The sequence below is a fragment of the Juglans regia genome, chromosome 7 (assembly GCF_001411555.2).
Source record: "Juglans regia cultivar Chandler chromosome 7, Walnut 2.0, whole genome shotgun sequence".
NCBI lineage: Eukaryota > Viridiplantae > Streptophyta > Magnoliopsida > Fagales > Juglandaceae > Juglans > Juglans regia.
The window spans coordinates 5,655,697-5,676,822 of NC_049907.1; the positions used below are offsets into that span (position 1 = coordinate 5,655,697).

Genomic DNA, 21,126 nt, shown 5'->3' on the forward strand with positions numbered 1-21,126 from the left:
AACGTTAATGGAGGTATATGAAAGTCTCATTTTCATGTTTGAACGTACAATTATAATACGTTCGAACATGAGAAGAAAAATAGAGAAATTTTCCGCTCGATTTAGGCACCTCTGTGATGATCTGAAACGTTCGAATGTAAAAATTTACGTTCGAACGTTATGGTAAACGTTTAAACATAAATCTTTCATCTTTCGAACATAAAAATAAAAGTGCGAAAAATTTAACGCTCGATTTAGGTGTCTTTGTGATGATCTGAATGTTTGGATGTTAAAATTTTACGTTCGAACGTTAGTTGATGAAAATCATTAGGACCTTATAAATGTTCGAATGCCAAAATTCTTAATGTTCGAACATGAAAATAAAAGTGTGAAAAATTTCCTGCTAGATTTTTGGCGTTGTCATTGGAAGATACGTTCAAACGTGTATAGAAAATTTTTCCGTGTTTTTTAACGTTCGAATTTCATCTAAAAATTGAGTGAGATAATATAATGTTCGAACGTATAACTTAAACGTTCGAATGTTACATCTAAAAATTTTAACTTTGAATAAATATACGCATGGGACAGCCTCATTTCTGCTGCTTCTCCCGTGCGCGCAAGAGAGAGATGTGAGAGAGAGTACTCTTCCTGGGTTAGAGAGAGAGAGGGTTAGAGTGAGAGAGAGTTCAGTGAGAGAGGGATGTGGGTTAGAGAGAGAGAGTTAGAGTGAGAGAGTGTTAGTGTGAGAGTTGAGTTGAGTTTTGGTAAGGAAAAATTGTTTTTCTTTTGTATTTTCTTGAATATTTTTTTATTTGTCTTGTGTTTTTGTTATATATATTTCTAATAAGTTAGTGTTGTATTTTTTTGAAGGATTGTTGTTTTGGAAAGTTGGAAACTTTTGATTTGTAAGAGGATATTGTGAGTATTAGGTATATTTGTAAACTTTTGCAATATGTTTATACATTTTATGCTTACTCTTGAAATATTGTGATTATTGTTTGTATAGTTTGTGAATACTTTGTGAGTTTATAATATTATTGATGATTTAATATGTGTAGAAATATTGTTGTGGGAATATTGTGAATATGTTGTGATATGGATTTGAAATATTGTAATTATTGTTTGTGAATTTTGTTTAAATATGTTTACACGGTTCGAAATAGTTTGTGTTTAAGTTTTGGATATATGTGAAAGTTTTGATATAATATTTTTTGGCTTTGAAGAATTTGTGAGTGCTAGTTATCTTTTGAGGAATATGTTTATACATGTTGTTGTAATTTTATACTTACTATTGAAATATTCTGATTATTGTTTGTAGTGTTTGTTAGTTTATGGTATTCATTGATGAATTAATATGTGTTGAAATATTGTTGTGGGAATATTGTTGTTGTTGTTGTGATATGGATTTGAAATAATGTGATAATTGTTTGTGAATTTTTATTGAATATGTTTATATGGTTAGATTTAAGTAAAGATTAAAAATATTTAATATACATTTAATATGAGACTTAATATTTAACATTTAATAAGTATATATAATATATTCATACTAATTTAGTTAGAATATGATTATTATTCAAATTATAACTATAGTATAAAACTTAATTTTAAAAAGAAGAAAAAAAAGTATATAACTTAACTATATATAAAGTATAATATATACATACAATAACTAAGTAATTAATAAATACTTATTAAATATGAATAACTCACTCAATTAAGTATAACAATTAAAATGATACTTTAGGAATAAGATGAGTATAAAACTTAATTTAAAAAAAAAAAGTTTATAACTTAACTATATATAAAGTATAATATACATATAAATAACTATTATTAATAAACCCTTGGGAATGATAATAATAAATAACTATTATTAACTACTATATACTTATCGTCTATATAAATAAATATCTCACTCAATTAAGTATAACAATTAAAATTATATTTTGGGAATGATAATAATTAAAATTATATAATAATCTTTGAAATTATATGTAACAATTATAATAACAATTATATAATAAGAATTAAAATTATGGGAGGTGCCAATTAACAATGTCCTAAGATATATAATAACAATTAAAATTATAATTTAGGTATAAAATTTTGAGATAAATCATTATAGTATTTCGCATAGGATAGTCCCAGCCAATCCCAAATCACGCCAAAAAACTTTGTAGCATGTTGAAAAGTCTAAAGTTTCGATTCCATAACTATTAATTTTTAATTTTTTTTTATAAATTAACAATGTCACATTCGTATTGTGTTATATTGTTAAACTAGAGAGAGATGAAGGAATATATGAACAAGTTTCGTGTCTTGTACAGCCCGGGAAAGAATGATCTTGAAGAAATGTCTGTCAAATTGCTTGACTCTCAAAGTCTCTTCTTCCTTTTGAGTTGTCAAGGTCGGACAGTTTGTGACGGTTAAGTAATTAGACTAAAGTTTAGACATTTCTTCAAGATCATTCTGTCCCATTGTGTACTGATATGAAACTTGTTCACATAATCTTCTATCTCTCTCTAGTTTAACAATATAACACTACTATGATGTGACATTGTTAATTCAAACGATATGAAGATATTGTTTGTAGTGTTTTTTGATAGATAACGAAAGATGCAAAGCGCGAGCTTTATTCAGGCTGTACAAAACATTCCAAAATGTCGTTTATTGTGCGGTTGCTTCACATTAAATCATTGTGTGAGATGTCGACGAAAGCAATAAACATGGTATTAGATTTATTTAACGAGGTGCTTCCCGAAGGGTCTGCATTGCCCAAGAACTTTTATGAAGCGAAACAGTTGAGAAAGATATTAGGATTTGAGTACAAGTCCATACATGCATGAAAGAATGATTGTGTTTTGTTCTTGAAGGAGAACGAGGAGAAACAAGCATATCATGTATGTGGAGAGTCGAGATGGAAGGGTAAGAAAAACATGCAGGTTATGGTGTTGCGGTATTTTCTCTTGAGTCCTAGGTTACAAAGACTATATATATGTAAGACAACAACTCATGATATGAGGTGGCACGTGGAGAAAAGGATTAAGGACAATGCATATATGAGGCACTCTGCTGACTCACTTGCATTGCAATCTTTGATAATCAATATCCAAAGTTTGGGTTAGAAGCTCGGAGCGTGCGTCTGGGATTCACAACCGATGGATTCAACCCTTTTGTGAATATGAGTACAAGTTATAGCACTTGGCCTGTAGTGTTGATTCCGTACAATCTTCCACCATGGAGGTACATGAAGGCACCCAACTTTTTGTTAACTTTACTTATCCCCGGCCCGAGATCACCTGGGAATGACATTGACGTATTCACGCAGCTGTTGATTGAAAAGCTGAAAGAGTTATGGGAAACAGGCATTAGAGCTTATGATGCATCCACGTCGACATCTTTTCAGATGCATGTTGCGGTAATGTGGATCATAAATGACTTTTTGGCATATGAGAATCTTTTCGGCTGGAGTACGAAAGGGAAGTTAGCGTGTCTGACGTGTAATAAAGAAATTGCTAGTGCGTAGTTAAAATATTCTCAGAAGTTGTGTTTTATGGGTCATCGACATTATCTACCAGCAAATTATGCATGGAGAAAAGAAAGTGCTAAGTTTGATGGTAGAGTAGAGGATAGAATTGCGCTAAAAGAGCTGTTTGGGGAAGAGATAGTAAAACAACTGGTACATATTAGAGCGAACAATTTTGGCAAAGGTCAAGGAAAGAATAAGAGAAAGCGAGGCGCAGCAGAATTGAATTGGACAAAGCGTAGTATTTTTTTTGACTTGCCGTATTGGACTTCTTGTATGTTGGGATATAGTTTGGATGTAATGCACATAGAGAAGAATATTTGTAATTATATACTGGGTATATTGATGAGCATTAACAAAAAGATAAAAGACACAATCAAGACGAGAAAAGATCTTGATAGAATGAAAATTAAACAAAATCTATATTTACATGTGGAAGGCAATAGGGTGTTCATGCCGCATGCATGTTTTACAATGACGAGGGAGGAGATGATGGACTTCTGTAAATGGTTGCAAGGTGTGGAATTAGCAGATGATTATGCTTCAAATATTGATAGATGCGTGAGTCCTGATGACTGGAAAATCAATGGATTGAAAAGTCATGACTGTCACGTATTTTTGCAGAAGTTATTACCTGTGGGAATTCTTGGGAAGCTAACATCTAATGTACGTGTTGCTATATCCGAACTCTGTATGTTTTTTAAGGATTTGTGCGTTTGGGTAGTAAATCGAGATGTGTTGCGAAAATTGGAGGAAGACATTACTACTATACTATGTAAATTTCAGCAGATCTTTCCACTATCATTTTTTTGATATCATGGTCCATTTAGTAATATATTTATCACGAGAGGTAATGTTGGGTGGACTGGTGCAGTTCTGTTGGATGTATCCAGTTGAAAAATATTTGGGTCGACTGAAGCGCACTGTTGGGAATAAAGCCAAAGCTGAGGGTTCAATACAAAGGCCTATATACACAATGAATGGTTAACATTTTGCTCTCTATATATTCGTGGTGTTGAGATCCGATTTAATCGTTAAGAGAGAAATGCTGATCTTATTGCTCTGCCACCTCGTGAGCTATCAGTATTTTCGCAGAATATACGACCCTTGGGTGCACTAACGGGTTACGATTTAATTGATGGAGAGTTGGGTAAAGTTCGGTGGTATGTGCTAAATAATTGTCGGGAGATTGATGATTATCTCAGGTATGTCGTTCCATGCTTCAAATAATTCTAATATTCTTTAAGTTTGACTATAACTGCTGTGCTCAAAATAAATTTATTTTGCATTTATTTATAACAGTGAGCACATTGACAAACTTAGGACGGAAGGCGTAGAAACAATAGAGGCAAGACATGAGGAAGAATTTCCCGAATGGTTTGAAGAACGTGTATGAACTAAAATTATATATATGTTATATTTTGATACTTTTAACTATGGATAATGAAATAATAAATATATACTATTTCAATTGTTAGATTTTGGAACAATGTGCTCGTGATTCCGGATCAATTTCTTCTGAATTGTATGCATTGGCCTGTGGTCCCTTAAATAGAGCACTTCGTTCCACTGCATGCACGGTTCGAGGTTATAGATTCCATACTCTGGACCGTGAACGTAATAGAAAGACTCAAAACTCTAGTGTGTTGGTTGAGGGGAGTCATGAAACAGATGATATTGACTATTATGGTGTCATACGTGATATTATCAGATTGAAATATTTGGGTGAGTTTGTAACATATGTCTTTAAATGTGTTTGGTGGGACCTAGGCAGTGGTCGGATTTCGATACATAGGGATAATCACTTTACGAGTGTCAATACTGCATCTAAATGGTACAAAGATGATCCATTCGTATTGATTTGTCAAGCTACCCAAGTCTATTACTTGATTGATCCAATGGAAAGTGCTGATGAAGATAATTGAGAGATAACTTGGCGAGTCGTACAAAAATTTGTCTCTCGAAATATATATGAAGTAGGAACGAGTGCAAATTATGAGAATAGTAGAGATGAAGATGACACTCCGATTGTAGAGGCATACCATGAAGATGGAGAGGGTATTAACTTGTTTGTTGACCTCGGTGCACTCGAGTTGCTCCCCTTGGTAGAGATGATGTCCTACCGACCATCTCGACCCGTCTGTATTAAATGATCATTCAATTCAAGTAAGTGAAGAGGAAGAAGAAGAAGAGTCAGAAGATGAAGAAGCAGAATCTGGCCAGGAGGTGGATAAGGAGGATGAAGAAGAGGTGCATGATGAAGATGAAGATGTTATTGAGAGAGATTCTGAAATAAGCATGGAAAATACATCTGAAGATGAAGCAAAAAAGTACTAAATATTTTATTCATATAAGTGACATTTAAAATATATTGAATTTTCAACATTTCTTCTAATTAATTTTCTTTGATATAATTAATTATTTTCAAAAATGCCGCTAAAACGATAACGAAGAAATGTGCCTCCGCCAAGTCCAAGTCCCAAACCCGTTGACGACTCCCCACTCGAGGAATCCGCTCCTAAAGATCAAATTAATACGCAAGAGAATAATAGCCAGTCCACACCTACTAGTAAGGAAATATTGTCGTTGATAATTAATTATATAGTTAATATTTTTATCTTAATAACTACATAACTATAATTATACTATCTATTATCATGTTGTTGATGCATCTGCACATCGCGGTCGTGGCTATACACATGGCATCTCTCTTGAGAAAAATAGAAGGCATGGAAAACTCAAGATCACCATTCCTTATAATTCCACAGGAGGAGTGGATGATAGTACATCATCGCTTTCCTCCTATATTGACACAGTAATTCGAGCTTATGCTCTATTTTATATGCGCTCAGGGTGAGATGTTCTGAATGAGACTAAGGAGCACATTTGAAGTCGTGTGTTGGTGAGTTTACTTTGAGAGTACATTTTTTTCACCTAAATTAATATATCATTTTTTTGACCTGATTCACTTGTTAGGATGAATTCGACCTCGACTTTAGCCGTAGCGAGGATTTGAGAACCGTGAATGAGTTGATGGCTACACTATTCCGACGTCACAAGGGACGATGTCATGACCACTTCAAGAAGTTTTAGACGTTGGAAGAGGCTGCGCAGTCTCCTTTCCAGTAGATAAAGTTAGATGATTGGAGAAAGTGTTGTGGTCTTTTCACATCTCCAGATTATCAGGTATTTTACATTTATATCTTTTAATTATTTACATTCATATTCGTTCTATATATTATATGTATACATATTACAATTAATGGTTTCATTTATTTTTCTGATATTCTTTTATTTAAATACTAACATTATTTTTTTAAAATTGCTAATGTCGCTTTGTTAGAAACGTGATGATTCTGAAAACTTTTCCCTCATTCATGTCTATGCTACTGCTCATACTAATGAGCATAGTGAGTGGATGGATCTTGTCGCTGCAGATAATTATGTAAGTAATGTTAATTTTGTTAAATAAATTATGTAACATGTGAATAACTTTTTTTATTTTTATTTCTTTTAATATGTTACTTATTAATGATCATTACCTTTCAAATTGTAGGAAAAAATGATAGAGATGCAGTCGGCTTCTGGGGAATCCTCTCCTAGTGACATAGACATATTCACGCAAGTGCTCGAGCCGCAGTCTACTATGGCAAGAGGTTTGAGACGATATATCAAGCATAGATGTTCATCCTCCTCAACCTCATCGACTTTACAAATTAATAATCTTACTAAAGATTTAGAAGCTGCACGGCGTGTATATGAGGTCAAGACAGTAAGAGTTAGAGTATCTCTTAGAACAATAGTCTCATTTAGAGATGCGTTTGCAGGACCAATAGAAAAACCTGGAGGAAAGAATACATAGTAAAGTCCAAGAGCAAGTGCAACGGGAGATGATGGTGCAAATGAAGCGTGTTATGTTGTTGCAACAAAATTGCGGTGGGCGAGGAAAAAAAAAAGAAATAAATTTTATCAGTAGTGATGGCTAGTTTTAATATCTAATTTGAAAATTTTATAAACATTGTTATTTGTTAATTGATGTTATGTAATATGATACAATTGCTATGCTTTTAAATTTTATAAAATTAGTATTTCTGATCTGTAAGTTCAAATGTAAAGTAAAAGTGTTCGAACATTGGTTCCCATTTGAACCAACGTTCGAACGTGAATACATAAAATTTTATAGTAACTTTCGAACGTAGGCATCTACGTTGGAACGTACTGACCCTCAAACGAACAAAACGTTCGAATGATTAAACGGTTAACATTGGAACAAACCTCCGAATGTACCACTTGCATTCGAACGCTCCTTCGTTTACAGTCGAAATAACGTCCGAACATTAAACCTGTAAAGTTTGAACATTGGGCCGTTAATGTTCGAACGGATATTCGAATATTTATTATAATTAACGTTCAGACGCATAAACATTCGAACGTAAATATGATACGTTCGAACTATAATCAACGAACGTCAACTTCTCTCATTCGAACGCCAATCTGTCGGGTTGTCGTTCGAATGTTCAATTTGACGTTTGAACGTTACTTTCTGTGACAGTTCTCAACCGTCACAAAAAAAGAGAACGTTTGAACGTTCAACCGAACGGAACACCTCCAACTGTCACTAAAAATATTTTTAGTGACGGTTCAACAGTAAACCGTCACCAATTATTTTCTATGATGCACATTAGGTGACGGTCATGGTGACGGTTTCAAACCGTTACTAAATATCTTTAGTGACGTTTTGGTAATTTTTTGTGACAGTTTCCTCTGTCACAAAAGACAAGTTTTGTTGTAGTGTATGATGGTGGACTTGGCATCATAATGTTTCTTAATTCAATAGGTCTAAAGTGTAAATACAATAATAAAGTAAAAAGAAAATAAAATTGTATGCCCCTATGTTATACCTCTCACTGTGTCCCATTGACGCGAGACCATATTGTGATACTACAAGGCTTATTAAAAAAAATTAAAAATACAAACATAAAATGGTAGAAAGAATTTAGGATTTTACCCTTCCTCTTTTTATGTTTTTGGGTACTATAAATTATTTTGAATATATATTTTTTAAATTTAGTTTTTTATAATTCACGTGGTATCTGTTAATTGGACAAAGTGAGTTGTATATAAAATATATACAGTACCTAAAACTTCTACTTCTACTGGTAGAAGTAGGGCATGTATATTTATATGTTCTTTCCGGGAAAAACACTTAGGGTGGGTCTGGATACACAGTTCAGATGAGATGTGATAAAATATTTTGTTGAAAGTTGAATAAAATATTGTTAAATATAATTTTTTAGTATTATTTTTATTTTAAAATTTAAAAATTTTAAATTATTTATTATATTTTTATACGAGAATTTGAAAAATTTGTAATCATGAGATGAAGTGAGATGAGATGGTTTATATATCCAAACCCACCAAACTCCACTCTTTTGAGGTGTCAAGTTTGCCTCAGTCCAAGTTAATATTGCTCCAAATTTTAAATTCCAGTTGGTACTGAAAGTGAAGGCACCTCAAGTCAACGAAGTCGTTGGGGAAACTGACACCTCCAATCCAAATTTATAAATGTGGAAATTAAGTCATTGCTCGGTCTCTGTAATGCGTAAGTAATGGGTTTAACTAGCCAAGACTCCAAGTCAATGTGGAAAATAAACATCCTAGCTTTAAACTTCAGCCAATGAACATGCAGTACTCTCAACTCCGGTAACCCATTTTTCCAAAGTTTCTCATTCAGTGGTACTTGGAGTCATAATGTTTCTTAATTGGTCGATCCAAAGTCTGAATACAATCATAAATTAAAAAAAATGACGAAGACCATTGGATTACATATTGTTTTAAAATACAAAATGACGATGTGAATCAAGCGAATATTGTGAAAGTTTTTTTTTTTTTTTTTTTGTGAAAGTTGTTATCATTTTTAATATTATTTTTGTTTTAAAATTTGAAAAAATTAAATTAATGTTTACTTTACTTTGTTTGGAGAATTGAGATGAAATGGTAATTTTGTTTACTTCATTCACGGAACATTCAAAGTCTTCTCTATACGCGTTCTTCTGTTCATGTGCCATTAATGTTCTGTGCCAATTCAGAACTTAGACACCAACTAATTTCGAAGACAATTAACTATCAGTAGAATCATTTTCTGGGTATGGTTGGTTAACTCAAAATGCTAGTGCATTGATTATAGAAAGTAATGGGACCTCATAGATCGATCAGTCACAATCAGTGTGGAAACTAATTAAAGCCAATCCATGTGAATGTGAAAATTAAAGGCACTACTCTTTCATACAAAGGATTAGATTCCAATCAGTCAATGTCAATGTGGAAATAATTTAGCTCCTCACTTATGTGAAGTTTCATTCACGGAACATTGAAAGTCTTCTCTATACGCGTTCTCCCATTAATGTGCCATTAATATTTTGTGCCAATTCAAAACTTGGACGCAAACTAATTTCGAAGACAGCTAACTAATTGATGTAAATGACTTGAGATCAGACTCTTACGAGCAATTCATCAAATAATACTATTTTTCTTATTCTATAGTAGGCCTCTCAAACAATTGGCTAATATCAGCCTCTCACTACAAAAAAAAAAAAAATTAAGTTGTTTAATTAATGGAAACTAGATTACTCTTTTTATTTGGCATGAACACCTATATGTTCCTTTTTGTTTGAAATTGTTGCTGTTGGAGTAAATCAATGGGAGAATAAGTAAAATATTAAAGGGCCATAATTGCTTAGACATGGGCAGATAGCAGTCCGCATCATTTGCATGAACAGTATCACCAACAAATGTGCTACCATCCAACAAATTCCACATGCAAAAGGTATTCTCAAAAACTCCTATGATGGTGGAGTTGGTGTCATAATGTTTCTAAATTCAATAGGTCTAAAGTGTAAATATAATAATAAAGTAAAAAAAAAAATTGTTATAGAGTAATTGTAATATGCCCCTAAGTTATACCGCTCACTTTGTCCTATTGATGCGAGACCATATTGTGATACTACATGACTTATTAAAAAAATTAAAAATACAAACATAAAAGGGTAGAAAGAATTTAGGATTTTAATTACCCTCTCTCTCTTTGTATTTTCGGGTACTATACATTATTTTGAATATATATTTTTTAGATTTCCTTTTAATAATTCACGTGGTGTCTGTTAATTGGACAAAGTGAGCGCTATATAAAATATATACAGTGCCTAAAACTTCTACTTCTACTAGTAGAAGTAGGGCATGTATATTTATATGTTTTTTCCAGGGAAAGCACCAAAGGTGGATTTGGATGCACAGCTCAGATGAGATGAGATGTTTTATTGAAAGTTAAAATAAAATATTATTAAATATAATTTTTTAGTATTATTTTAATTTTGATATTTTTAATTTTTAATTTTTTATTATATTTTTATATAAAAATTTGAGAAAGTTGTAATGAAGAAATGAGATAAAATATTTTGTGTATCCAAACCGACCAACTCCACTCTTTTGAGGCACTGAAAGTGAAGGCACCTCAATTCAATGAAGTCATTGTAGAAACTGACACCTCCAATCCAAATTTATAAATCTGGAAATAAAGTCACTGCTCGGTCTCAGTATTGCGTAAGTAATGGGTCTAAGTAATAGACCAAGACTCCAAGTCATTGTGGGAAATACACATCCTAACTTTAAACTTCAGCCAATGAACATGCAGTACTCTGAACTCCGGTAACCCATTTTCCCAAAGTTTCTCATGCAGTGGTACTTGGAGTCATAATGTTACTTAATTGGTCCAAAGTCTAAATACAATCATAAATTTTAAAAAAATGATATAATATAATATATGTACGAAGACCATTTGATTACATATTGTTTTGAAAGGGTCCACTCTAATTTAATATTTTAAAATACAAAATGACGATGTGAATCAAGCGAATATGGTCATGATATTGTGAAAGTTTTTTTTCCTTTTTTGTGAAAGTTGTTATCATTTTTAATATTATTTTTGTTTTAAAATTTGAAAAAATTAAATTAATGTATACTATATTTTGTTTAGAAATTTGAGATGAAATTGTTTGTGAAAAAGTTTGAAAAAGTTTAGTTGCATGAAATTGCATGTTGATCTGATTATCAGTACTGCAATTTGAGGGACTTAATGGCCATCATTCTCGGATCAATTATTTTTTGGGTAGGGTTGGTACGTAAACTCGAAATGCTAGTGCTTGGATTATAGACCAAGTCACAATCCGTGCACATGAAAACTAATTAAAACCTATCCATGTGAACGTGGAAATTAAAGGAACATTCAAAGTCTTCTCTAACATCGGCCTCTCACTACAAAAAAAATTATTGATCAGTTTGTTTGTCATTCTTACAAAAAAGAAATCTACCAAAGTAAAGGTGCAGTACTATTTTTCAATTGTAAAATCACGATGTGAAACATTTAACTAAATGAATAATGAAGTGTACAGTTAGAATTTAAACTCAAAACCTTTACTCTGATATTATATAAAATCACTATTTGTTTCAAAAATTTCAAGACATCTACTATAATACCATATGAAATCATCACTTATCTCAAAATGTTCAGCTCATGAAATATGTGGATTTATTATTTATAGTTATGTCTTAACATCAATGTGGAAAATGACAACCCATATGGGTCTAAACGTGGAAGTTAAGGCACTAGTGATCTCCACTACTGCATGCATGCGTAAGATATGGGTCTAATTATTAATTAGTCTTAAGTCAATATAGCTCCTAACTTTCAATTTCAGCCACTCTAACACACTCTTAATTAAGTCCCGTGTTCCATTTTTCTTATATATATTCGAGTTGTGGAAAGCCACGATACTCACAATAGAACAGCCAAAACAAGCAGATTTTAGATAGAAATGAATATGGGTGTCTTACAATATTATTTCTCAATGAAGGCTTTGCTTTGGGTTTTAGTGGTTTTTGTCCAAACTCGTGAGTACATGGGTTGCTTGGAGGAAGAGAGAGCTGGTCTGCTTCACTTGAAGTCATTTCTTATCATATCCATTCCGTCACTGGGAGCTTATAATTCAGCCTATGATTATCTTCCTTCATGGGTCGACCATGAGAAGAATGATTGTTGTGATTGGGAGCGGGTCACGTGCAACTCCACCACAGGTCATCTGATAGAACTGTCCCTCGACAATTTAATGCAGGATCCTAATTATAACTATGATGATGATTATTATTATTACAAAATGGAGAAATATGATGAAAAACGTTCATGGTTGTTAAATGTGTCTCTATTAGAGCCTTTCAAGGAGTTAAGAAGCCTTGATCTATCCCTTAATGCAATCCATGGTTGCATACCAGATGAAGGTACGTATGTTGTGAGGAATGAGGAGTTTTAATATATAATATTCTGAAATTTACATATTGTGTCTATTACTTTTAATTTTAATCTTATTTGTGATAATGCCTTTGTATATCCTTTTTGGAAAAGTTTGAATTATTTCAACTAAAAATTCTAAAATTACCTAATTAAGTTGTTATTTTCGTTCGAAACACATACTAGTTTTATATTATATAAAAGGTCTTTGATTATAAATACTTCTGTAATTTTACAAATTGTAATTTTGTAAGTAGCCAAGCTAACGTTAAATTAAAGCACATGTTTCACTTTCAATAGGCGGCCAGGAGATATAAATTTGTATTTAGGGTGTATGCAAATTATATAGATATATATAGATTAATATTCACGCAATCTATAAAGTACTCTATCAATTTCTTAAGTTATATTTTTCAGGATTTGAAAAGCTTTCAACCTTAAGGAATCTGGAAATTTTAAACCTTGGTCAGAACTCGTTTGATGACAATAGCATTCTACAATCTCTGGGTGCTATCACTTCACTCAAGACTTTAAATCTTACTGGGAATTACTTGGAGGGATACTTTCCAGCACAAGGTACGTAATTAAAGTGATCTTTTCTATCTAATTATATATTTTAAATCAGAGCATTCACTTACATATCTAATAATCTTATACTTTATCGTCAACTTGGATTATTAATGTAGAATTAGTTACGTTGAGAAATTTGAACGCGCTGGATATCAGCTCCAATGGCTATAATGGTAGCCTCCCAAATCAAGGCAAGTGCGAGCTTTAATTGATAAATTTATTTTGTTTTAAAAAAGGACAATGAAAAAAGTTATTTTCTTAATTTAATTTGCAGGTTTCGAAAGGCTAGCGGTACTGAGAAACTTGGAGACATTGATCCTCGATAGGAATTTGTTTGGCTACAGCATCATACCATCTCTAAGTAACCTTACATCCCTTATGACATTAAGTCTTTCAGGGAATTCGTTTTGGGCAGATGGAGGAGTAAATGTTGAAGGTAATTATATTGTACTATTATATTATTAATTGTTGGTCCTATACTAATTGCTTTTAGTCATTTTAATTTATACCGTTTCTGAATGGATCACTTTCATACCCAAACTCAAAGGTACTGATGAGTCTCGAATATCGATCACGCGGTGGTTTTGGGTATTATACTCTCGTATATAAATTTGTCCCTAATTAATAGTACTTACGAGTTTAAGTGTTTTTGTACTTGTGATTTTAGTTGATCACATATATATAATAAGCTCTAGCTTTGATTGGGATTTTTCTGCATGTAATTAAACTAATTGTTCTAGAGATGAATATTGACGTGTTATAAGCCTTTTTAGCCTTTATATTGGATTTCTTTAAATCTACGTGTTCTCCAAACTATTCAATTACATGCAGCACTAGTCCTGATCATTACTTTGTTTAATTTGTCATTATTTTTTTTCACTCTCATATATATATATATATAAATATATATATTCATGATTATTAATTTTCAATTCTTTATTATGAATAAAAGTCTGAATCTTGCATATTTAGTTTATAAGTCTTATAAATACATTCTTATATGATTTTTTTTTCTTTATTTCATAATAAAATAAATTAACTACATATTGGAAAATGTTGTCATGCATGATTAGAGAACTTGAAAATTAGTATTAGATCTTAATTAAAATTCTTTAAACGACACTAATTAGTTTCAATCAATTATTGCGGTCAAATCCTTATTGGAAAATTATTGCGGTTAAAATTAACTACATATTGAATCAAATTGAATCAAATACCAAAATTATTTAGGTTTGGACAACATTTTAAACTTGAATTTCATATTAGCTTAATAACAAAAGAATTTGAAATCATTAATTTGATAATCTAATTCTAAATCATTGACGTTAAGGCAATGAAGATGCTCACGAGTACTGATACTAATGGCAGCATGAAATATGTTATCATTTTTTTAATGTTATGTAGAACTAGCATATCTATGTGATGTATCGCGTTGGAAATTAATCACTCTCAGCTCTAGTTATATGATGATTTTTGTCTTTTTTGCTTTCATTTTTTTAAAGTATTTATATATTTTTTAAAAATAAAAAAAAATCATAAATTCATTTAAAAATACTTCTTTAATTACTAATTACTAAGTAAAAAAATTAAAAAAATAAAATAAAATACAATTCATTAGAAATTTTCAATAGAAACTTTATGTAGAAATAGTATTTTTCATTATATATATATATATATATATATATATATATATATATGTATTTATGTATGTAGAGTGGTGCTACTCCCACATTTGGGAGCTCCTGCTGGAGCTCTCGTTATTGCGTTTGAAATGAGTTTTTTTTTTTAATATTTTTTTACAAGTATTTTTTTAACATATTTTAATATATTTAAAAAATAAAAAAATTTATAATATTATTCAAATATATATACTTAATCATTAAGTAAAAAAAATAATAATAAAAAATAAAAAACTTACAATGATAAACGCTAACGATAGAAATTAGCGGTAAATATTTTTCTATATGTATAATCAATTTATAATCTCATATATAAATTTCTTTTTTCTATAATCAATTTTTTCATGCATTTATTAGCTGCAGTCAAATCAAAGCTGGTGTATATGTCGATTTTTCAGCATGTTATTAATCCTTCTCGTTGGCATTTGAACAATACTTTTAATGCATAGAGTGCATGTTCGGTTTAAATGAGATATGATAAGATAATTTTAAATAAAAATTAAAAATTAAATAAAATATTATTCAATTTTTTTTAATATTTTTATTATTTTAAAATTTAAAAAAATTAAATTTTTATTATATTTAATATAAAAATTTATGAAAATTATAATAATAAAATTAGATAAAATGGTTTTTATATCCGAACTGTATTACTAATTAAACAGTACTTGTGTGCCGCTTTTGAGATTCGCATGGGTTAACCCTTAGCTAGGGGTGTTTTTGAGCCATGCTAGCTGGTGCACGTCGCTTTAATTATCAATATTTTTAGAAGTATTCTTACACGTGTATTTAATCCTGTTGAAGGACAGATAAAAGTTATTTTGAAATGATGTGAGTGGAAAGCTTCTTTTAATATTTTATTTTTCTTTCTTTCTTTCTTTTTAATTCTTGTTGTGTTGTGTCTTCCAATAATTTTCTTGCAAGGTGGTACTTTCGAAAGGCTCTCCGTATTGAGAAATCTGAAGACATTGAATCTTGATGGGAATGGCTTTAATGACAGCATCATACCATCTCTAAGTGGGCTTACATCTCTTACGTCATTGAGTCTTGCGTTTAATAGAATACAAGGAGGAGGTGAAGGTAATATTATTGATCATGATAATTCATTTAGACCATATATGTATTGATAATAACATAAATTAATAAATTAACTACAGGTTGGAAAATGTTATCAAGATTGGAAAACCTGGAGATATTAGATCTTAGTTACAATGGCCTCAACGACACTAGTTTTCTACAATCAATTGCTGCAGTCAAATCTCTTAAAAGTCTCAATCTTGCTAACAATGAGTTGACGGGATACTTTCCAACCAAAGGTATGTTGATTTTTTAGGACATCATTTGTTAGGTTACATGTATATAACATGTGACATATATAGCATGCATGTTAATTAAAAAAAAAAAGCATTACCAGAATTAATCTCTCTCTTTGGCATTTGAACAATAATTTTAATGCATAAATTCGTAGGCTTTGAGATACAAGTGAATTACATCTGTATGTACCGCTTGGAATCAAATGTCAACATTATTTAGATTTGGACAAGATTTTAAACTTGAATTTCACATGAACTTAGAAACAAAAACAAAAAAAAAATTGAAATCATCACATTGATTTGATAATCTAAATCTAAATCATTCTTGACGTTAAGGCAGTGATGATACTCATTGGTGATTGTACGGGGTTGTGCAATGGCAGCATGAAATATGTTATAACAACAAGTTCTATTATGATATAATTAAAATGAGATCAATTTTTAATTTACTGTTATGCAGAGGTAGCAAATTTAACAAACTTGGAGGTTCTTATCTTGCAAGGTAATCATTTTGGTGGACGACTAGCAATCCAAGGTAAGAAAGAGTTATCTCATCTGATGACATGAAGAATTAGTATTCTATAGATCTTTTGCATCCACTACACATGAAGAACACAATGTAACTATGACCTTAATTCGAAATTCCATTGTCAAGTACCCATTGTTTTAACAAGAATATACACATAAAAAGATGAAATTATCAACTTTCATTTAATTGGAGATGATTAGGGTTAATATTAAGAATACTTTTGCCTCTTTAGACATATATATTTGTTATAAAATCAATTGTGATTTTTTTACAAATGTATAATTGATACTAAAAAAGTAATTATGTTCAGTCTTACACTTATAAGTCTTATATATATATATATAAACGGGGGTGGGGGAATAAGTCAACGTCCAAGAATAAGTATCAAAATAGTGCATGGTAATTAATTGGTAGGCGAAAAACATAAGCAGTTCATCTTTATAGAGTTAGTTGGTAAACTTGACACCATGTCTCTTGTAGAATTGGCCAATCTAAGCAAGTTAGAGAATTAATTTGGATACCAGTGCAAATTTGTACTTGGGAATCATTTCTCAATTTGTTGGGAAACTACTTTTGCACAGGCCTTTACACTTTATTAGCATTACCCTAATGATCTATAATTACTTATGAATTGACCATTTTTTTAAATTGAACATAAATGTGATTGGTCTGACCAACTGTTAGAGTAGAGCATAATCAATTTTGATGCTATTTGTTTTGACAGAATTTTGTACATTGAAGAAGCTTGAAGTGTTAGATCTATCTGACAATTACTTTGAGGGGATCCTACCTCCATGCCTAAACAATATGACATCTCTTGTGGTGTTAGATATTTCCGATAACCAATTCAATGGAAATGCTTCATCATCATATGTAGAAGCCAGCGGAACAAGTCTCGAGTACATTGATTTTAGTTATAACCAGTTTGTGGGCATATTCTCATTCAACTTATTTGCCAATTACTCTAAGCTTGAGGTTCTTAGATTCAACAGCCAAAACAATAAAGTTGAAATAGAAACTGAAGGTTCCATGGGTTGGTCCCCATTGTTTCAGCTGAAGATCATTGAATTGTCCAACTGTAATCTGAACAAGCTCACCGACAGTATTCCGAAATTTCTTCTTGTCCAGCATGAATTGGATGTAGTTGATCTTTCTCATAGTAAGTTGAACGGAAGCTTTCCGAATTGGTTGGTTGAAAACAATACAAGATTACACGTGCTAGATCTTCGAAATAACTCTTTTATGGGTCAGTTATATATACCATCATTGATCCACACGCATATTAACTGGATGGATGTCTCGACCAATCACTTGGAAGGAAAACTTCAAGAAAACATTGGCATGACTTTTCCAAATTTAGTATATCTAAATCTTTCCAATAATAATCTTGAAGGTAATCTTCCTTCCTCAATTAGTGGCATGCTTTATTTGGAGGTATTAGATTTGTCTTTCAATCATTTCTCAGGCGGGGTTCCAAGAGGATTAAATACAGATTGCTTGTCATTGGAATTTTTAAACTTTGCTTATAACAGCTTCAACGGTGCAATTTTCATTGGGACAAACAAGAGATTTCTGCAAATGAATAATAATCAATTCACAAGTATCACATTGGTTCCTAATTCAACTGTTGGCAGCCTATTCTATTTAGATATCAGCAACAACAAAATTTCAGGTACAATCCCCCGATGGCTTGGGAACACGTCAAACGTGATGGCTCTTGTTATGGCTAACAATGATTTTTATGGTCGGATCCCATGTGAACTAAGTATCACAGGTACTTTAGACCTTTCTCATAACTTATTTAAGGGATCGTTATCCTTTTGTTTGAATCTACCAAATCTGGAACACCTATATTTGCAAGGGAACAAATTCACAGGATCAATACCGAAAGTTCTATTCAATTCCTCATCTCTTTTGACTTTGGATATTAGAGATAACAAATTTACAGGCAGCATCTCTATTGAAATCAAAGAACTTCAACGGTTACAAGTACTTTTGTTGAGTGGCAATCATTTCACTGGTATAATTCCGAATCAGTTGTGTTTGTTAAAGATGATAAACATAATGGATCTTTCCAAGAATGCTTTTTTCGGGACCATACCACAATGCCTCTACAAGATATATTTTGGGAATCTCAGAGCAGCCAATTTTAGCTATTCTCGTGAAGAATCTAGTTTATTTGGATCGATAATTTCGCTAACTTACACATATAAAGGTTTCTCAAGAAAGTTTCCTGACTCTATCTATGATAGTGAATATTTTGATGCAGAAGTACAGATTGAGTTTGTAACTAAATATAGGCATAATTCTTATAAGGGTTCTCCTCTCGGTTACATGTCTGGATTGGATTTCTCATGCAACAACCTAACAGGTGGCATCCCACCTGCGTTAGGCCAAATATCTTCATTGCGTGCACTAAACTTATCTTATAATCACCTGACTGGTAAAATTCCAACTACATTCTCGGAATTGGCTCTCTTGGAAAGTCTAGACCTCTCTCATAATAGTTTGAGTGGAGAAATTCCTTCAGCATTGATTGATCTAACCTTTCTTGAGGTATTCAATGTGGCCAACAACAACCTATCAGGTAAAGTTCCAGATATGAAAGCACAATTTGGAACATTTGAGAAAAGTAGTTATGAAGGAAACCTATTTCTTTGCGGACCACCACTAGATAAAAGTTGTGCCAAAGTAAAGGAGTCAGATCCAACACCAACCCAATCTTCAAATGAAAGTGACGAAAAATGGTATGAAGTAGATCCATTGGTATTCCATACAAGCTTCTCAGTATCTTATATCATTTTCTTCTTTAGTGTTATAAGTCTTCTTTATATTAACCCTTATTGGCTACAAAGATGCTCCAACTTAATGGAAGATCTTATATACTCCTGTTATTATTTTGCTTTTGATACCTCAAAAAGGTTGTCAAATTGTGTATGTAATTAAGATAAATTGATTTTCTTTCGACAACGTTAATGATAGTAATAATGGTCAGTTATCTATGAATTTGGTTTTGAATAATTAGTTATTGGACATAAATATGAAAGAGATGTTCCCTTAAACTTATTGTTCTATTTGATTATGGAGATGGTTTTCCATATTTGGGAATTCTTCATTCTATGTAAATCGGGATTAAATAAATCAAGTATAAATTAAAAAAAATTTGGAAGTTGTGCCGAATATATGAGTCATATCCAACAACAACACAATGTTCAAATGAAAGTAGCACAAAATTGTATGAAATAAATCGAGGGTTTTCCTTACATAGTTCTTGGTATCTTAAGCCACGTTCTTTTTCGGTGTGAGTAGTCATCTTTATATTAATCCTTATTGGGAATAAAATGCTCCAATTTAATTGAGGATCTAGTTATATACTCAAGTTACTATTATATTTTTTATTTTCTTAAAAAGGTCTTCAATATGTCATTAGATGGATTTTCCATGCATGGAAATGCCACGATAGTGAGACAGCTTCTTGTGTATTCATTTTATTATGAACATTATTTATTGTGATCAAATATGAAACTTGGTGTTCAGTTGCACTTTTCATTCTATTTGATGATGGATAGTGTTTTTAGTAACAAGAAATATTTTTCTTTATAAATAGTCATTTGAAGCAATCCCATTAATTTGGTGACGGAAAAAATGGTGACCAAACTTGTCACGATTGAGGTTGTTCGAGGTAATTGACCTAACTGAGCCTAAATCTCTATTCGAACCAATCCATCTTGAACCTAATCCCAAACCTCTTGGTGAAGGATTGTCTGCTTTCACTACAAGCTAGAGATATGATCATTTACAATGAAGTTTTTTACAACCATGATAATTTCATTTTAAATAATGGGTATTTGCAATGATATTTTTTATCCTTGCAAAAGAAACTTCATTTGCAATAAAAAATGCCTAGTTTTTCCAAGGAAAATTAACTCCATGTAAATAATTTAATAGTTAGAATGAAATATGATTATTTCCAACGAAATTTGTTCCCACAAATAAACATTGAATTAAGTTGCAATAAAAGTTTATGTGACAAATACTAAAAAGTTAATTGCAAGCTAGTTTTTTTAAGGTATTAGCAACCAAAGATTTTCGTTGGATTTTATATTCAGTGACAGCATCTAGACTTTAGTTGCAAACTGCTTGATATTAACAACTACAATATTTCTTGTTGCAAATAGTTTTATTAC

The 21,126-nt window shown here is 31.5% G+C and overlaps 1 protein-coding gene across 2 annotated transcripts; it reads left to right on the forward strand.

Moving 5' to 3' along the window:
• Positions 1 to 12,345: 12,345 nt before the first annotated feature.
• On the forward strand, positions 12,346 to 20,481 carry LOC109008355 (receptor-like protein 56). Of its 2 annotated transcripts, XM_035691832.1 has the most exons (9): positions 12,346 to 12,690; positions 12,727 to 12,838; positions 13,266 to 13,424; positions 13,535 to 13,609; positions 13,693 to 13,854; positions 16,022 to 16,177; positions 16,255 to 16,413; positions 16,871 to 16,945; positions 17,664 to 20,481. In XM_035691832.1, exons 1-9 carry the CDS (start codon positions 12,379 to 12,381, stop codon positions 19,883 to 19,885), a joined length of 3,432 nt encoding a protein of 1,143 aa, XP_035547725.1. In that variant the 5' UTR covers positions 12,346 to 12,378; the 3' UTR covers positions 19,886 to 20,481. The 2 variants fall into 2 exon arrangements, with proteins under 2 accessions (XP_035547725.1, XP_035547724.1); XM_035691831.1 differs by having other exon boundaries at positions 12,346 to 12,838.
• The last annotated feature ends 645 nt before the right edge of the window (positions 20,482 to 21,126 follow it).

Excerpts from the sequence above, each read along its gene's own strand:
- LOC109008355 (XM_035691831.1), top strand. The coding sequence starts at position 12,379 with ATGAATATGGGTGTCTTACAATATTATTTCTCAATGAAGGCTTTGCTT. Across the intron at positions 13,855-16,021 it reads TGGAGGAGTAAATGTTGAAG|GTGGTACTTTCGAAAGGCTC; the intron begins GTAATTATATTG and ends TTTTCTTGCAAG. Across the intron at positions 16,178-16,254 it reads AATACAAGGAGGAGGTGAAG|GTTGGAAAATGTTATCAAGA; the intron begins GTAATATTATTG and ends AATTAACTACAG.